Source organism: Camelina sativa, chromosome 11 (assembly GCF_000633955.1).
Source record: "Camelina sativa cultivar DH55 chromosome 11, Cs, whole genome shotgun sequence".
Taxonomy (NCBI): domain Eukaryota; kingdom Viridiplantae; phylum Streptophyta; class Magnoliopsida; order Brassicales; family Brassicaceae; genus Camelina; species Camelina sativa.
In genome coordinates, this window is record NC_025695.1 from 6,542,085 (window position 1) to 6,559,172 (window position 17,088).

General features: G+C 37.5%; 5 protein-coding genes across 8 annotated transcripts; 1 reads left to right on the forward strand and 4 right to left on the reverse strand.

Moving 5' to 3' along the window:
- On the reverse strand, nt 3,194–4,928 carry LOC104721988 (methyltransferase-like protein 5). The gene is made up of 9 exons (XM_010440075.2): nt 4,760–4,928; nt 4,587–4,643; nt 4,241–4,338; nt 4,078–4,147; nt 3,941–3,989; nt 3,767–3,855; nt 3,647–3,694; nt 3,493–3,552; nt 3,194–3,401 (listed from the first exon to the last, which is right to left on the reverse strand). Exons 1-9 carry the CDS (start codon nt 4,817–4,819, stop codon nt 3,306–3,308), a joined length of 627 nt encoding a protein of 208 aa, XP_010438377.1. The 5' UTR covers nt 4,820–4,928; the 3' UTR covers nt 3,194–3,305.
- LOC104721989 (zinc finger HIT domain-containing protein 3) lies at nt 4,929–7,520 on the forward strand. 3 transcript variants are annotated; one of them, XM_010440078.1, is made up of 10 exons: nt 4,929–5,104; nt 5,187–5,218; nt 5,494–5,535; nt 5,619–5,711; nt 5,820–5,912; nt 6,055–6,143; nt 6,233–6,283; nt 6,389–6,825; nt 6,903–7,093; nt 7,263–7,520. In XM_010440078.1, the coding sequence occupies exons 1-8, from the start codon at nt 5,022–5,024 to the stop codon at nt 6,416–6,418; spliced, it is 513 nt and encodes a 170-aa protein (XP_010438380.1). In that variant the 5' UTR covers nt 4,929–5,021; the 3' UTR covers nt 6,419–6,825; nt 6,903–7,093; nt 7,263–7,520. The 3 variants fall into 3 exon arrangements, with proteins under 3 accessions (XP_010438380.1, XP_010438378.1, XP_010438381.1); XM_010440076.1 differs by having other exon boundaries at nt 6,903–7,520; XM_010440079.1 differs by having other exon boundaries at nt 5,622–5,711; nt 6,903–7,520.
- On the reverse strand, nt 7,619–10,484 carry LOC104721990 (transcription factor bHLH119-like). Of its 2 annotated transcripts, XR_757096.2 has the most exons (9): nt 10,400–10,484; nt 9,354–10,320; nt 9,198–9,272; nt 9,049–9,114; nt 8,892–8,957; nt 8,181–8,489; nt 8,008–8,086; nt 7,854–7,918; nt 7,619–7,773 (listed from the first exon to the last, which is right to left on the reverse strand). XR_757096.2 is itself a non-coding variant. In XM_010440080.2 (8 exons), coding segments are annotated over exons 1-8 (1,569 nt in total). In that variant the 5' UTR covers nt 10,402–10,484; the 3' UTR covers nt 7,619–7,913. The 2 variants fall into 2 exon arrangements, 1 of the variants encoding a protein (XP_010438382.1); XM_010440080.2 differs by having other exon boundaries at nt 7,619–7,918.
- Nucleotides 11,788–14,251, reverse strand: LOC104727692 (putative transcription factor bHLH056). The gene is made up of 7 exons (XM_019231772.1): nt 13,391–14,251; nt 13,018–13,092; nt 12,684–12,749; nt 12,517–12,582; nt 12,050–12,379; nt 11,883–11,958; nt 11,788–11,792 (listed from the first exon to the last, which is right to left on the reverse strand). The coding sequence occupies exons 1-7, from the start codon at nt 14,090–14,092 to the stop codon at nt 11,788–11,790; spliced, it is 1,320 nt and encodes a 439-aa protein (XP_019087317.1). The 5' UTR covers nt 14,093–14,251.
- On the reverse strand, nt 15,239–17,088 carry LOC104721991 (GDSL esterase/lipase At4g28780). The gene is made up of 5 exons (XM_010440081.1): nt 16,762–17,088; nt 16,542–16,669; nt 16,144–16,383; nt 15,808–16,063; nt 15,239–15,734 (listed from the first exon to the last, which is right to left on the reverse strand). Exons 1-5 carry the CDS (start codon nt 16,994–16,996, stop codon nt 15,502–15,504), a joined length of 1,092 nt encoding a protein of 363 aa, XP_010438383.1. The 5' UTR covers nt 16,997–17,088; the 3' UTR covers nt 15,239–15,501.

Below are 17,088 nucleotides of genomic sequence, written 5' to 3' on the forward strand. Positions count from 1 at the left end.
CTTGATGGTATTACAAAGTATAGCAAGATCAGAGACCAACTTTTTATATACGTATAGATGCGATAATTGGATTAAACAATAAAGAATTATAAAGATCTAACCCTAATTAATTACCATCAACAATTAATAATTACTTATGCATATCAATGAAACCTAAAGAAGAAGGTACATTCCAAAAAACAAAAAATGTAACATACATAAAATATAAATGAGTGGGTGAAATTTTTTGTTTTTTAAATATATTCTAAAGGAGGTGATATTATCAATCTTATTTTTGTTAATTCTTACAAATGAAAGAAAAGTTTTTGTCTTCAATCTTCCCTGCAGCGGTCGTTTATTAAAAATTTATTCTCTGTACTCGAGCAAGAGACGTGTAGATCATGGACGCATGGGCTTAATAATAAGGTAACATATATAGTCATATTAACTGTTTAATTAAAGATATCTAATAAGGTATATATCCAAATTAATTTGGCTTCAGTTATGGAGACTAATAATAAAGGAGATCCTGGTCACATAAACACACATGCATAATGTACCAAAAAACCAACTGGCTGTTCAAATTTCAACAACTATATCAAGTTATATAAATAAAGTATTCTGAAGATTTCCTTACACATGTGATGTATTTTATCCGACAATTGTTTTTATCCTGGTCTTCGATCGTTACGATTTTGCAGAATGTAATGCAGACGTCGATACTATATAATTTGAGACTATTTAACAAATTCAAATTTTGTTGACTTATATGGCGCTAGATCAAGCACCGTATACAATATAATAAGAGTCATGTGTTCACATCTAAAGTTCTAACGATTATTATACATTATATCGTACTTAATTATTTAACTTGTGAAGGTAAAAAAGGTTTTGATTTTTAAATTAAGCTTAGGAGAAAAGATAAAGGAAATAAAAAGGCGAAGTGTTTGACAAAAAAGAAAGAGCATCTCTCCACATGCAAGGGCTTCAGAGATTCAGGAAGCTGATATCGCAGTTTCCAAGGTAATCTCTATCTAGTTGTCTACCAAACTCACTTTAGATTATATATTATACTGCCATATACAATGATATGATTTGTCTACATGATCATCTGGTTAATTATATATACTATTGTTTAGTTGCATTTGCATACAATTGCATTGCTTTTCTTTCGATCTTGCACTATTTTAGAATGATAAAGTTGACCATAAACTATTAAGCAAGCTATATATATCTTATGTTAAGATTGATAATTGGTGGCCACACCAATAAATGAATCATGTTTACAAACAGGAATGATACATTTTTATACTTCATAAAGAGCGCAATCTTAAACAAAAAACTCAAAATTATTGGTTCGTTCATCAATCATCATTATATTAGTAGTGTTATTGGTGCACAGCATTCGTGTTATTTATATTTTTCACAAATTTAAAACTCGTATTAGTAGTAGTTGTAGTAATATAAGTACGTTTGTTTACGTAGCTACATAAAAAATGCAAATATTTCGAAGTTGTATAACAACAATAAGCAAATTTATGGACGTCGTCATCTCCGAAATCTCATAATAACTAAATATGGTTATTAAGGTTATTGCAAAATGGATTAGGTCTTCATTCTCTTTCTTCCAAAGCATATATGAAAATAAACTAAAATGGAAATTTGCAGCTAAAACCTACATCCCTAGCTAGTTGTCTTGCGTGATCTATCCTTGGATATGGGCTTATGGACATGTTGGTTCATTTTTAAGGTTATGCCTAAATTATTGGACTCATATCATATATAGAATCCTTATTATATAAGTCTTCAATTTTTAATGTATTGTTTTCTGATATTGTTCTTCTTTAATGGCATTGTTTACCCACATTTATTAATTGTGTGGTCGCATTGAAAAAGTGTTAAGTTTCTTCCGTCGGATAACAAGTTTTTAGATATGATAGTGTGTGTGAGTAAAGTTATATACATATACTTACTAACCACTTAAAGGACTATCCATATTCTCATTCTAGTAAAATTTGCATTCATGAATCATGAATCATGCATAAAGAAATCGATCATGACTATGTTGATATGACTTATTAATATGATGAGTTAGCCCTTAAGAGATATAGTAATTGCCAAAGTAAGAGATTCTGTTAAATTTGTTTATGTAAGATATAAATGAGTATGTAGTAGTCGATAAGGTTACGAAATGTTCGTCCCACGTGAGAGAAGATATAATTAAATCATGGAGAATCGTTGATGCTGAATCTTTATTAGTTCTAAGCGATTAAACTAAGGAGTTTTGTGTTCGATGAAGCTTCCTCCACAAAATTAACTAATACTCAAATACCTTTCCAACTCTTTCTTCTTTCCTTTCTGAATGATTACTTTTTAACAATCTTTGAGATAGTACAGATTTGATCGATTGGCTGATTTGTTTTTATTTTTCAATTCAGTTGGCATCCATGCTGTTTCTGCTATTATTTGATATCCTGCTATTTAATTTAATAGAATGTAGTATTATGTTAATACAAAGTTTACGAACACGTCATTTCTTATTCTGACTTTCTTGTATAATGTTCTACTAGGAGGGACATTTTGGTTTTAAATTAAGTTCGAGTTATTCGACTTTTTAGTTTGTTCAAATAAAAAAGATTGGTACTGTGTAGTAGAACATATATTCCTTTGGTGTTTTTTGCGTTCTTTTCTCTACTCATTGTTATGTTGGGTTTGGAGAAAGAGATACATCAACAAAATAAATAATTAAAAAAAACGACTTAATCTTGTAATACTATTACAATGCATCTTCATATAATTTCAAACTTTCAATTATTGATATGTAGTTTTCAATTTCAACTTAGTTCAAATGACCACCACCGTATCCAAGAACTTCCATTGACTTTTTCTTCATCAACTAAAGCATAATATAATTTATGGTCAAGAGGATTTAAGACAGTGTAACACAAGTTCAACTCAAACTAACAGACTTGTGAAAGTACAATCATCTTTGGAATATCCTGTTGTAGAAGCTTTTTGTATCGGATCTCAAGGCATTGATGTCGAGTATTATCATCTGAGATCACTAAATTCACTGCTCAGGGTTGTATGAAACAATTCGTATCAGGCTCAACTGCTACAGTATGATTTGAGAAATACCCTTTGTTTTTTATATAGAATGGAAAGCTGTACTTTCGTGGATAAGCTGCCACCTATATTCAATGGAAAGCTGTACTTTTGTTCACGAAAATGAGGTTGATTTAATAAAACTAGAGTTCATAATATAAATCCTTCCATGTATTATCAATCTTAACACAAAGCTAAAAACATTACATGATCGTGACGGTCTAGTTATGTTTAGGCTCAAAACGCCAGAGATCAACAGCAATATCGACTTCTTTTCGCTTGTGGAACTTATAGAGTTTTGGCAAGTCATACCGGAGCTGCAAAGGGAAACAATATGAATAAGTTAAAATGATCAGACACATTCACATCAGAGGTTTATACGATACTTTCAAATCTTTTAAGCCCAACCTCGCACAGAACTTCAGCACTTTTCGCATTGAAATCACGCAAAGCCGCCCTTTTAATGTGCTGCGAGAATGTAAAGGCTGTTAGTAGCAAGAAATGTATTGAGGGTGAATACTAAGTAGTTACTACTATTAGGAAGAAGGAAGGCATTGCTTACTTCTCTGGTAGATGTCTTATGCAAGGAATAAACTGCATGTGAGGCGACCTGCATAACAAAATATGATCGATGAAATTCAGAAAACAGTAAATATGAGATTTTCTTTGCTGTTTTTGGTACCTTCATTGCCGCAGAGAGAAACTCCATGTCAGCTCCTTTCTTTCGTGTACCAAATGGAGGGTTCATTACTACAGTATCCACAATCTGGCCTAAAACAATTCATCGAGACACAAAAATGTCACCAGCGGATTCTTGTTTTCGTTGACTAAATTATTGAAGGAAAGGAGATTGTACCTTTTAACTCTAACTTTGTAATGTCACACTGAACGAAATCTATCTCCACCTGCAAAACTAACAATCTTATAGCAACTGTATTGCTACCAACCAAAAGGAAGACTCATTATACATAAAGAAGAACTTTAAAAAGAAACCTCAAGCTCCTCTGCATTTAGTGTTGCTGTTTCAAGAGACTGAGGATCGATATCGAATCCAATCACAGACCTGTTTTGTTTAAGCACCAAAAAAAAAAGATTAATAACCACAGAGGATGAATATTAGATGCATTGATGAGAGAAGAGATGAATAATAACTCACGCTGCATCTAGAAGAGCAGCAGCAACACTTAAAGTACCACAACCACATCCAAAATCCGCAACGATCTTATCAGTTATGTCTCCATATGAATTCTCTGCCTAAACAAGGATACAGATTCAACACACACTCACACACACTTCACGCTTCTTGAAGAACATGAACAAAGCAATAGCAACTAAAGACGTTACATTTCAATCATTACTAGACTTTTATGAGTCAACCAAATAAAAACATAAGAGTCAAGCAAAACGCACAGTGAGACAATTACGAAAGTCCTCATTGCCCAAAAGGTGTATGTAAACAACAAAAGCAATAAACTTTTTGAGAAGAGGAAGGAAGGATTTACAGTGAAAAGCATACGAGAAGCAATGTGAGGACCAGTTGGGTATTGCTCCAATTCCACCTGCCACACAAATCATCAAAAACACACAAAAGTTTATTCGACGAAATCATCAAAGAACAAAAAAAGGCTCAATTTTTATAATTCAATAGGAAGAAAGAACAAATCATTTAACATACTATAGGATTAGAGAACTGTTCAAGATCACCCAACAAGCCTTCTAATTGCTTCAGCTTCATCTTCTTCTCCGGCGCTTCTGTCTGATTCTGATGAATCCTGAAAAATTCACACACAAAAAAGTCCTCCGCGACTTAAATCAACAGTGTTAGGCCCATTGGGCTTTTTTATTTTTCTCTGTCAAAGAGGTAAAAAAAACCCATTGTCTCTTCTCGATTGAGGTTTCTCTTGCTCTTCCCTGAATCGCGTCCGTCGTTGAGAGAGATGTGTCCTCGAGCAGCTCAAACATGCGAAATCTGCAAGAACGTTGTATCCAAGTACAAGTGTCCTTCTTGTCTTCTTCCTTAGTAAGTCTTCTTCTTCGTCTCTCTGTTTATATTTAGGTTTTCATCATTGTTTCTTACTTGGGTTCTGTGGCTGTCCTTGTAGCTGTTCATTGGCTTGTTTCAAGACACATAAAGGTGAGTCCTTTTTGTTTTCTTTTAGCTCCCTGATTGATATTTATAATATAAGACCTTTAAAGTGTTCGACTTTGTAAATTGATTTCAATGAGCGTCTCTACTTTGCTTGTTTTGCGTGACCTGACTTATTTCATTGGACGCCAAATAGAGGAAATTTGCTTCTTTTTTTTAATCTGTTTTGCTTCAATTTTGTTTTAGCTGAAACAGTCTTGATTTTACTTTAGGTTTATGTTGACGTGGTTCTTACTTAGTATGTAATCTGACTAATGATGCAGAGACTCCATGTGCTAAACCTTCTTCAACAGAGGAAAATCCAGGTTAGTGCATTTATTCATTAGTTTTTTTGTTTGGTAAGTTTCTCAGTGTGAATCATAGTTTGAGTCATGATCTGGTTTTGTAGCAGCTTCTCCAGCAAAGGAAGTCCCGGTGGAAAGATCCGTAGTTGTTGAGGAAGCTAATGATGTTGTAGAAAAGACACAGCATAAGGCTAGTGGTATGGCTCTTCCTAACTTTTTAGTCGCATTTAGATTCATGGGATGAGTGAGTTTCAATACCTCTAAAGTAGCATTACCAATAAAACGTTTGAACCTTGGTTTTGTAGCTGCATCTCCTGCCAAGGAGATTCCGGTAGCAAGACCGTTACATGTAGAGGAAGAAAAGTTTGTTTTAGAGAAGGCACAGCTCGAGGCTATTGGTAATGTTCTTCCCTACTTACTCTCATATAGATTAGAAGTAATTGGCGAGTTTCAATACATCTACTCAAATAATTGGATAACAAACGCTTGAACAAATTTATAGCTTCGTAGGCCATTTCTAAATCTGAATACTTTTTGCAGCTTCTTCTAGTGAAATCCGAGAAGCTCTAAAGGATGAAGCCCTTCAGAAACTCATCTACAATATTGATAGCTCTTCCAACCCATTACAGGTATATCTCATTTTGTGTCACGGTTTCATCAAAGGTTCGTTATTGATGTCAGTAACAAGATTTGACGAAACTATTTGTGCATCTATCAGGAACTCGATGAAGCGATGCGGGTAGAAGCATTCCGCGAATTCACAGACAAGGTACATACACAGTCTTTAAAAGCCTTCTTACGAATTTGCAATAATCAATGACCAGCAAAACCGCCTCTGCCAAGTTTCTCACTTCGTTTTTTTTTCTCTTTTCAGATTCTATCAAACATTTCCAAGAGTAAATGACAAGCAGTGATCGAAGTCTCTTCAGAACATAAGTTCCACAAGTATTCTTGCTTAGTGTGTTTGTTACAATTCAAGTGAAATGTTTATGGGCTATAAAAAACGACTTCACCGTTTTGGTGTATCTAACATCTCTTCTGTGGCGTACCTTGCAACATGTATATATTAACTTCCCTAGATTCTACATTCCAGATAGTGACATTTACAGAAGCAGGGGGAGAGAACTAAAAAAAGCACTCACTTCAACCTTAGAAAGACAGACAAAATCTTCATGCTAGCTCACTGGTTATTTATATTCGCAATAATGATTTGCTTGGAGAATTGGTCCTTTTAGCTCTACAACATCAACCTGAAAACAATGGAGGTGCATTTGTCAGAATTTTTACCATAACTTATCTCGCAAGAAAATGGTTGGTTATCCTCAAGTTCGTTGCTACTACTCTGCTGTGATATTGTTAGACTCTTATATGAGAACATTTTTTTAAAGGATCTTGTGAGCATCAGGAGGTGGTTGTTGCAACTGGTGGAGACCAAACAAACTGGCTATAGGGACTCATGTAAGTCCAAAATCGAGGCTGGTTCAACAATGGGGTACACGCTGCAGACTTGGTAAATGGACTCTGGATGAGTCAGAAGCTTTGGTGTGTTGGAAAAGGGCAGTGCCGTGCTGGATATGATGTAAGTATCTGATATAGGTAAAAATATGTCGTTTACCCACAAAGCTCCAAGGGAAACACCCAGAAACCAGATTCGTTGATTTGCGAGTTAGAAACCCTTAATAGTGGTGGGTCACATTGCTTGAATATTTTCTTCTCCATTGTCTGATTCCATTTGATTTTGTGCTTAGATAAGCTCCATATCTGTCTCTACCTGGAAATGAGTGTCTTCGTGCGTGCTGTGACTTTTGGTATATTCCCAAATGACGTCAACAACTCCATTGATCACACTCTCATAGCTCCCACATGTACGTGTTAACAAGAAACATCAGAAAAATATATACTATAATAATAGTGAGATTTTTGTATCAACCTTAGGAAACAAACAGACTTCTTCTCACACCATCCTCTCTGCAATATCAATAAAATAGTTAGCCATTTTCGCGTTATATTTCAGAACATGTTTTTTTGAGTTTTGACGCAGCTACTACTTCCAAATGCTATATATATATAAATATTTCTTTTGACATAGGAGATGTTAGCCGGTCAAAATGGCACTTTACACTTGTAACATAATAGTCTCAACAATTTAGCTATTACTTTTGCTCCTTTATTAATGTATTGGCACGATAGTTTTTATAGGGAGTTCAAGGTTAGGGTGTAATGCACAAACGTCTCTCTTCTCTTTGCCCACCTTGCAACCTGTATACATTGACACCATAGATTCTACGTTGTAACATAAAAGGGACCTACATAAACCTTACACAGACTGACAGACATACCATCTTTCTACTTGTTAGCCACTTTGGTTTTCTTCAAAGTTGTGATTTCCTTGGAGAACATCAACCTGCAACCACACAATGGAGATGCCTATGTCAGTATCTTGACCATTAACTTATCTCGCTAGAAATACTTCATTCCCTGATTCTTACTAACCTGTTGGTTGGTTGTCCTGATCCTCAAGTTCCTTGCTAGTACTTGCCTTGCTTACACTCAGCTGTGATGTTGTTTGACTCTATACGAAACAGATTTTTAAAAAGACTTTCGTGAGCATCATCATTCCTATGGAAGAGAGAACAGCACAATGGATATACTAGGAAAAGAATTACCTGCGATGGAGGAGGAGGAGGTTGTTGCATCTGGTGGGGACCAAGAAACTGACTATAAGGATTCATGTATGCCGGAAACTGCGGCTGCGGTGTTGGTAAATGAACTGTGGATGGGTCAGAGGTCTGAATGTTTGGAAAAGGGTGGTGCGGTGCTGGATATGGTGGATCCGCAATATGAGGCGGCTTAGGTGATGGTCTAAATGGAGGCTGATTCATACCCATCATCCCCATGCCCATCTGAGGCATGAACTGTTGCATATTCCCTGCATTCGTCACAGGCGGCATGATATCTTGTCCCCTAGATATCATCTGGCATAACAAAATCGATTCAGATATTAAAATCTCAGTCATGTCATGAAGACATATATAATCCTGTAAAGTTGTGAAGCAAAACCGTAAAGTAAGACCTCAAGAACAAGGCATAATAAGTGGAATCAGTTATAATTATAAGGTCATCTCATTTAATCCAAGTACCAGTATTTTCCAAGTAGAGACTTATAAGATTTGCAATTATCTCCCATGAAACTTTATAACCCTTCCAAGAAGATGAATCTGCGGACATTAAACCTAAACTGTTTAGAAAACAAAACCTGCGGAGATGTTGGTCGGTACGTAGGTAGACACACAAAAAACCTCTAGTCATCCCCACATAACTAGATTCATCTAAGCTATTTCCATGTTCAAACACACATTCTATTGTTGAGGGCATACCTGTATTTGGCTATGTAGTTTTTTCACGAACTGAATAACATCCTCCAACATTGAAGCTCTATCAGACTGATCAGAGTATATAGACAGAACAAATCTGAATCAGAAACAACCTTACGTTTCATAACAAACAAGTTATAAAAAAAATTGTGAACGACACCTTTCTGGAGCCAGGAATGAGTTCTTGCAGGGCGTTCATCCTCTCGTTGATCTTTTCTCTCCGTTTCTGTTAAGAACAAAAACAAGTTTTAAAAGGAAAGATCAAACAGAGAGTCCATTGTTGGAAACCATAAAGGAAAATATAAGAACCCTTTCGGCGAGGTTATGCATTTCTGCAGCTCGTGACCTCTTCCTAGATTTTGATCCACGAGCTTCTTCAGTTCCCTGTACGCCACGAAACATGGAAAGGTTGAACTTTACATGGGCACGGAGGTTAAACTTAAACCTATCGGAGTTGTGACTCACCTGGATTCCGGCAACGGTTTCCTCTCTCTCCTTTCGCTTCTTGTCTTTGGAAACTCCCATCTCAGTCGCTGGTTGTACCTGAATCGGCTCTGTTTCGGCCTTGCATACTCCTGACGTTGGTGTTCTGGCCGTCTCAATGGCCACAGCCTTTCCCTTCCGATCAAGACCGGGAACTGCAAAAGTGCCCGACACTCTACTCTCCGTCCCCTCAGTTGGTGGTAGCACACATGATTCAATTGCAGAAGACGACGGTGTCGCGCTCGAGCCCACCTCCATGGACGGTCCAGCTTCAACTCGACCGCCGGTAAACATGTTCCCTCTTAGCCTCGAGAAGTTCGTAGAAACTTGACCGGTGGGTCTCTCCGCCGTCAGAATGTACTGAATACTAGGTGGTAGCTGTGCCAGAGAGGCCAAACTTTGCGGGAAAGTAACCAAAGATGACGTGGTCGCGCTCGAACCAACCTGCACCGGGATCGATTGTCCAACTTCAACTCTATCGCTGGTATATATGTTCCTTCTTAGCCACGAGAAGTTCATAAGATTCTCCGCCCTTGTCACGGCCAAATTATGAGCGATGGGTCTCTCCGGCGGCAGAATGTACGGAGCACTGGGTGATGGTGCCAACGAGACAGAGCTTTGTGGATGCGTAGCAGAAGTGGATGCGACGCCGTTGTATAAAAGTTCGGAGCAGAAATAATCTTGGCTGTAAGAACGGTAAAGCCAAGACGCCATTTCATCTTCTTGAATGAAGAGATTCTGATGATGCATGTAAGGCTGAGGCTGCGGAAGCTGAAGAGAAACATTTTCTTCTCCACCACCACCGCCGCTTCCACTGCCACGGAGAATGGTAGGAGGAGGAGGAGGAGGAGGAGGATGAGAGGGTTTATCAGAGGAGGGTCTTTGTGTATGGCTTCTTTGAACTACTTGACCACTCTTCCATACGAGCTCCACTAAATCATCTTCACCCCTAAATCTCAAACAACCTTAAATTTAGACACATCCGAAGAAAAAGAAAAAAAACTTGCAAAAGTCAAAAGTAATCTTACATGATGGATTGGATTTGTCTGATCAAGCAGAGGAGGAAAAAGTAGAATTATAACTTTATAAGAATGTGAGAAGATATCATCATCGTCGTTGGTTTTTGAAGTAGGGAACAGCAACTATTTATATATAAATTAAGACCACAAAAAAAAGAAGCAAATTTCTCAGACAAACCCAAAACACACATTTTGTGATTTGTATCTTTTTTTAGATATATCTATATTTTTATATGTGAATTGTTCAAAAGGAAGAGAATTTTGTCTCGTTTAACCAGAAAGCTCCAAAAAACCACTTAGTGAACAGTTTTGATATAAAATGTTTTTTTGGGTCAGATACGTTGAGTTTCTTTCTTTCCCCTTCTACTGATTAAATCATCATCCTTGTCATTCCCAAATTTTATGCTTTAGAATGTCGTCTATTTTAGGAATTGCGGATAAGGTCTCTATCTCATTTCCGGATATGTGTCTCTATGCATACAATACAATGAACGTTTTTAGCAGTCACAATGACGTCGTCACTCTTCGCATCGACTCTTTTATTTCTCCACTTTAGTTTCTTGTTCATTATGGATTGAAACAAAGAAGCTAGTAATAGTATATATATATATATATATATATGTGTGTGTGTGTGTTTTTCTTTTATAACAAAGACAACATCTTCTTCTTAGTATGCACGACAATATCAATAAAACATTTTTATATTGCCTCTGCAGCGTCCTGTTTTTTATTTTTGGCTCAAACTATGTGTCCTGATCTTTTCGATTTCTTTTACATATATGTGTGACGTTGATGACTTTCAGCCAAATGTATTTCTTCTTTTTCATTTTCCAAAAACAATATTGTTACATGTGTTATATAAACATTTCTTTTGACGTAGGATGACGTTAGGCCATTCGAATAGACACAAATACATGATTTATGCTTTCGTAGGATGACGTTAGGCCATTCGAATACACACAAATACATGATAGTTGTTGTAGGGCATTTTGATTCCTCATCGTCGTCCGTCATATTAGTCATAGGCAACAGTCTCCAACTTAAGGAGTTGTTAGTTGAGTCTTTGTGTTAAGTTAGAGTGTCTGCATTTGGCTTTTAGTGTTTGTATTTAACATGTTTAAGTTTTGGTTTTCGCTAACGCACTTGTTTGGCCTACAGTGATTGGTCACATTTGTAACATAAAACGAGGATGGTCATGTACTTTGGCTAAGCCATTGTGTTTTTTATTAGTTATGGTCCACCTTGCAAGTTTGCAACCTGTGTATATATATTGACCACCTCGATTCCAGATTCTGACATTTGCATAAACAGGAAAATAAAAGTAAAGAAGACCTACCTACCTACCTTTAACCTTAAGAGACCAAATCTACATGTTAGATCTCCTATTTTCACGTACATCAACCTGCAAAGACACAATGTAGATGCATCTGTCAGAATATTAACCATTAACTTGTCTTGCAAGAAAACCCTGTATTCGCTGATTTGTACTAACCTGTTGATTGGTTGCCCTCATCACCAGGTTCTTTGCTACTACTTGCATGGCTGAAATAATGCGATGTTGTTTGACTCTATAAGAAATTTTTTTTATCAAGGACCTTGTGAGCATCATCAATTGTAGGAACAGAGGAATAGGCACAATGAATACTAGGAAAAAATTACATGCAATGAAGAAGTAGGTTGTTGCATCTGGTGGAGACCAACAAACTGGCTATAGGGATTCATGTAAGTCGGAAACTGAGGCTGGTTCGACACCGAGTTAGGCTGAGGACTTTGTAAATGGACTCTAGATGGATCAGTAGGGTAGCGTGGCGCTGGGCATGATGGACGACCTACACCCGCCACATGAGGCGGCCTAGGAAAAGGTGTGCCGGAGAAAGGTATCAATGGAGGAGGCCGGTTCATATCCATCATCCTCATGTGGGGCATTAACTGAGGCGTATTCTCCGCAGACATCATTGGTGGCATCATACCTTGTTCCATCGACTTCATCTGGCAACATAACAACATCGGTTCAAATAGTAAATCTCAGCCATGACCTAAACATTCTTCAACGTTTATCAACATAACTAGATTCATTTCTAAGTTGTTTCCACGTTCAGACACACATTCGGTTTTGGAGGGCATACCTGCTCTTTCATCTGGACCGATTTCACGTACTCAATAACACTATCCAGTGTTGAAGCTTTATCCTTCTGATTAGATCAGAGACACAAAATCAGAATCAACCTTATCCTTATGTTAAGTATAACAAGTACGGTACGTAGTTACCAAAAAAAAAAAAATTGTGAATAACCTTGCTGCATCCAGGAATGAGTTCTTGCAGAGTCTTAAGCTTCTCGTTAATTTTTTCTCTCCGTCTCTGTTAAAAAACAAAAACAAGTTTTAGACCATCCTCATCACACAACTCTATTAAGAGCGTCTTTAATGAATTCTATTTATTAAATGCTAAACCCCTATGGCCCTATCTAAAGACACTTTTATTTCTCTTTCTTGATGAGTATCTTTAATCTAATATTAAACAAGGAAGATCACCCATTAATTTATCACCAAATGGAGAGGAGATGAAACATAGGGGAGTTCATTGTTGAAACTCAGAATCTTGAAAATTCTAATGGAAAGGTAAGAACCTTTTCGGAAAGGTTATGCATTTCTGCAGCTCGTGACCTCTTCCTAGAATGTGAACCACGAGCTTCTTGAGTTCCCTGTACACCACGAAAAAAATAAAAGATAAATAAGCATTGACTTGTAAAATGCATGGGTCAAGTGACTAACACGCGGCGACATGACAATTGACAACGACTAAAGGATCATCTAGAATCTGTAGAATATTCTTAGTATCATTCAATGATTATATATTGTGTAACTACCATTGTAATTATTATGAGAGTCAATATAGTGTTTTCCTATACACTAACGTGTTCTTCTGTCATCAACTATCATATACATGAGTCATGAGTGCGCAAGTGAGCCTATTAATGGAGCTATGAGCCTATGACTCACCTGGATTTCGGCACTGGTTTCTTCTCTTTCCTTTTGCTTCCTGTCTTCGGCAATTTCTGTAACTGGTTGTATCTGAATCGGCTTTGTTTCGGCGATCTCACAAACCGTTGTCTGATCAATAGCCACCTTTTCGTTCCGACGACTAGGAACTGTAAAAGTGGGCGACACTCGACTCTTGGTGCCCTCAGCCGTCGCTGGTATTACACATGGTCCAATTGCAAAAGACGACGGGGTCGCACTCGAGCTCATCTGCATGGACGGTCCAGCTTCATCTCTACCGCCAGTAGTAAATATGTTCCCTCTTAGAATCGAGAAGTTCATAAAATTCTCCGCCCTTCTCGCGGCCAAAACTTGACCGGTGGGTCTCTCCGGTGTCATAATGTACTGAGAACTAAGTGGTGGTGGGGCCATGGAGGCCGAACTTCTTTGGGGGAGAGTAGCCGGAGTCGTGGAGACGCCGGAATAGAAATAATCTTGGTTGAAGAGACACTGATGATGATGATGCAGGGGAGGTGGAGGCTGCGGTAGAGGAGCATTTCCTTCTCCGCTTCCGCTGCCGCGGAGAATGGGTAGAGGACCGGAGGAGAGTCTCTGTGTCTGCTGGCTGCTTGTAACGACTTGGCCACTCTTCCATAAGAGCTCTACTATATCATCTTCACCCCTAATCTCAAACAAAACCACAAACCCTAAAATCATACTCATCAAGTTGCATAAACATGCAGGTTAAGAAAAATATTCGAAAGTGAACTTACATGATGAATTTTCTTGGGAGATCAGATCAAGGAGGAGGAAGAAGTAGAAGAATGTGAAACAATATAAATCGTCGGTTTCCAAGTTGGGAACAAAAATGATTCATCTCTTTGAGACAAAAAGAAAATATATGAACAAAAGTTCTGATAGAAGTCGCCAGAGATAAAATACAATCACATAGGAGATTTCTGACTTGTATACTAAGAAAAACAGAAGAAGAAAAAATACCAAAAAAAATAGTTGTGAATTTGTTAAAAGATACCTTAAAAGAAAGAACGAGAAACTAAAAATTTGTCGTAAGCGGTTTCTCTCGTTTTATTATATGTAGTCTTTTGGCCTATAGTGGTGAGTTATTTTCTTCTACTTCTCTCTGAATTTTGTGCTTAGATAAGCTCTAAAACGTCCTATGACGTCTTCAGTACTCACGTCATCACTCTTGATTTTTTGTTGTTGTTGTTGTTTTATGTCGTACACAAATATGTACGAGCAAACTGGTATTTCTGCAAAGTTATATCTGTATTGACCTCAAAAAACAACAACTTCGTTACTAAGCAAATCTCTTTAAGAAGAGTACAATACAACAATTAATATCAGGAAACATTTATTTATATATATTGCTCTGCAGTAATTGATGAAAAAAAAATTTGATATCTGCTTGCTTTCTCTCGTGTAAGCTCTTGGATGTTTTCGTTTATAATATAAATATTTGCTTTCTTGCTCCCATGTGGAGGTATCAAAGAGACCAAAAATGGAGAACGATGTGGTGCATAGTGTGACGAAACACTAGAGCTGATGATTATGATATTGAATATGTCCACATTCCGGCTGAGTGAGAACAAACTTGGAGTAAAAGCAACTTGTAGAAGGAACGAAAGATATATAATCTAAAATCGATATACATTGTTTTTTGTTTCATATATAATCTTCTAACTTTCTTTTCACGTGGAATGATGTTGGCCATTCATAGCCTAGAAACACTTCAACTTAAAATATTTGCAAAGTATTTATCGACAAAGATAAATGTAGAAGTGGCTATAATTGCGGCCCTTCGTGAAATTGAAGAGACAATTAACCAAAAAAAAATTGAACAAAACAGAAAATACAGAGCAGAGACAGAGACTCTTCACTAGAGAGAAAAACTAACAAAACAGTCCTTAGTTCCTTTACCAATGTTTGGCAGACTTGCAAAATTTTATTGCATATGGAAAACTGAAATTAAGAAACATCATGAATAGTATCTAAAGCCGATACTGAAAACTGTTAAACTTAAAATAGAGATACTGATATTACACTTAAATATCAGACATCGTGTGTCACATATAATATAGGTATATTCCATAAAAGATAGCTTCCTTCCTTGATTATATTCTTGAATCTAAAGCCATGATAGTACTAAGGTTCATGGGGCTCATGTACTCAACCGAACCAGTCATGATTTGTTGGACGATGAGTCGGGTGGCTTTCTCGGTCGGGTGGAAAGGGTCCCAGAAAGCATACGCGTTGCGGTCAGGGCATAGGCTCGATAATGGGGTGCAAATGCCTCGACCGTTGTATGCTCCTTGCCCGCAACACGCTACCTTTGACGTCACGAAACCTATGAAAATGCACAAAATTAGGTCTAAAAGTGATTCAGGACAAACATATACCAATTGAAGGAGTGTACTCACCAAATCTTTGGGGATTATTGATGAAATCCGCATTCATCTCAAAGGCATTAGCCCCAATGAAAACATCAGAACCAATCTCACGGTTAAGTCCCTGAAGCATTTGAACCAAAAGCGGATTGAAGATTGCTGCAGCCTGTTGGGCCTCGGGTGCGCATTCTCCATTCACACTTCCGGATGAGGCAAGCTCAGCTGGTACACAACCCAACGGTCCTGTTCCTGTCACCATCACCCTTCTTGCTCCCAACTCGTACAGCCTCTGTATCATAAGAGTCAAAAGCATAAAAAAATGACACCAAACAAACCTAAACCTGTAGCGTGTAACTCAAGAAAGGATACCACAAGGATTTTCTTGTACTCGGAGATGAGAAGCTGGCTAAATTCCTCCAGAGATGATTGGCGTCTTCTAGAAGAGAGGGGGAAGAAGTAGTTGTTGACGAAATCATTGCCTCCGAGAGTCATGAGGACAAGAGCCCCGTTTACAAGCTGTTGTGTTTTGTCTGAACCTATAATCTCACTCACTCTCTCTTGATACTCTTGGAACAGCTCGAATTGCCTACCGATCCTTAGTATGTTCAACTTCATTAATAAATCCACACCAACAAAAGAAAGATTAGATTATAGGATCCAACAATTAAGCATTTTATTCAACTCAAAACAAGATATATTTAAAAATGAAAATTTACAAGTTTGGAGTTTAATCAACGTACTAAATTAAACGCTATAAAATGACTTACAAATTGAACTCCGGTGTCGTTAAGTATCCCAATGCCGGCAGAGGCAAAGTTAGCTCCGATCAATAGCTTCTCTCCGGTGAGCTCAGGGCTAAGAATTGGTAATGTAGGCTCAGATCCAATTTGTTCACCTAAATCCCCATGCAAAATCACTTTTAATAACCCCCCGCCCCCAAAAAAAAATATTGAAATAAAATGAAAAGAATTGAACACGGCGTCTTACTGATAATGTCAGGAAGGTTCAAGCCATTGGAGAAACGACCGGTTGGTCGACCTGTCGGATAATCTATTCCGTAGGGAGGAGAATCGGCACGAGCGGTGGTGACTAAGTAATTGTTGTTACCACTGTCCACGAGTGAGTCGCCAAACACGAAGAACGCTCTAGCCGCATTTGTTTGTTGCGGCATAAGAATAAGCGTGGCGGCTATAAAAATCGATGTTAGGAGAAAGGTGGACATGATCTAAAGACTAAAGCGAAAGCTTTTGGCGTTGTTTTGTAATATAGGAAAAGTTACAAAGAAGATTATTCGCCCGATCCTCTATGGGCAAG

What these genes read in the sequence shown, in the direction of transcription:
- LOC104721988 (XM_010440075.2), bottom strand. Translation starts at nt 4,819, where the DNA reads ATGAAGCTGAAGCAATTAGAAGGCTTGTTGGGTGATCTTGAACAGTTC. An exon ending in TAAATGCAGAGGAGCTTGAG is followed by an intron (nt 3,990 to 4,077) that starts GTTTCTTTTTAA and finishes TTAGTTTTGCAG; the next exon opens with GTGGAGATAGATTTCGTTCA. An exon ending in TTCTCTCTGCGGCAATGAAG is followed by an intron (nt 3,695 to 3,766) that starts GTACCAAAAACA and finishes TTTGTTATGCAG; the next exon opens with GTCGCCTCACATGCAGTTTA.
- LOC104727692 (XM_019231772.1), bottom strand. Translation starts at nt 14,092, where the DNA reads ATGAGTATGATTTTAGGGTTTGTGGTTTTGTTTGAGATTAGGGGTGAA. An exon ending in AAACCAGTGCCGAAATCCAG is followed by an intron (nt 13,093 to 13,390) that starts GTGAGTCATAGG and finishes CGTGGTGTACAG; the next exon opens with GGAACTCAAGAAGCTCGTGG. An exon ending in AACCTACTTCTTCATTGCAT is followed by an intron (nt 11,959 to 12,049) that starts GTAATTTTTTCC and finishes AATTTCTTATAG; the next exon opens with AGTCAAACAACATCGCATTA.
- LOC104721991 (XM_010440081.1), bottom strand. Translation starts at nt 16,996, where the DNA reads ATGTCCACCTTTCTCCTAACATCGATTTTTATAGCCGCCACGCTTATT. An exon ending in GAACCTTCCTGACATTATCA is followed by an intron (nt 16,670 to 16,761) that starts GTAAGACGCCGT and finishes ATGGGGATTTAG; the next exon opens with GTGAACAAATTGGATCTGAG. An exon ending in AGTACAAGAAAATCCTTGTG is followed by an intron (nt 16,064 to 16,143) that starts GTATCCTTTCTT and finishes CTTATGATACAG; the next exon opens with AGGCTGTACGAGTTGGGAGC.
- LOC104721990 (XM_010440080.2), bottom strand. An exon ending in AAACCGTTGCCGGAATCCAG is followed by an intron (nt 9,273 to 9,353) that starts GTGAGTCACAAC and finishes CGTGGCGTACAG; the next exon opens with GGAACTGAAGAAGCTCGTGG. An exon ending in AACTACATAGCCAAATACAG is followed by an intron (nt 8,490 to 8,891) that starts GTATGCCCTCAA and finishes TTGTTATGCCAG; the next exon opens with ATGATATCTAGGGGACAAGA.
- LOC104721989 (XM_010440076.1), top strand. Translation starts at nt 5,022, where the DNA reads ATGTGTCCTCGAGCAGCTCAAACATGCGAAATCTGCAAGAACGTTGTA. An exon ending in CCTTCTTGTCTTCTTCCTTA is followed by an intron (nt 5,105 to 5,186) that starts GTAAGTCTTCTT and finishes CTGTCCTTGTAG; the next exon opens with CTGTTCATTGGCTTGTTTCA. An exon ending in TCCGCGAATTCACAGACAAG is followed by an intron (nt 6,284 to 6,388) that starts GTACATACACAG and finishes TTCTCTTTTCAG; the next exon opens with ATTCTATCAAACATTTCCAA.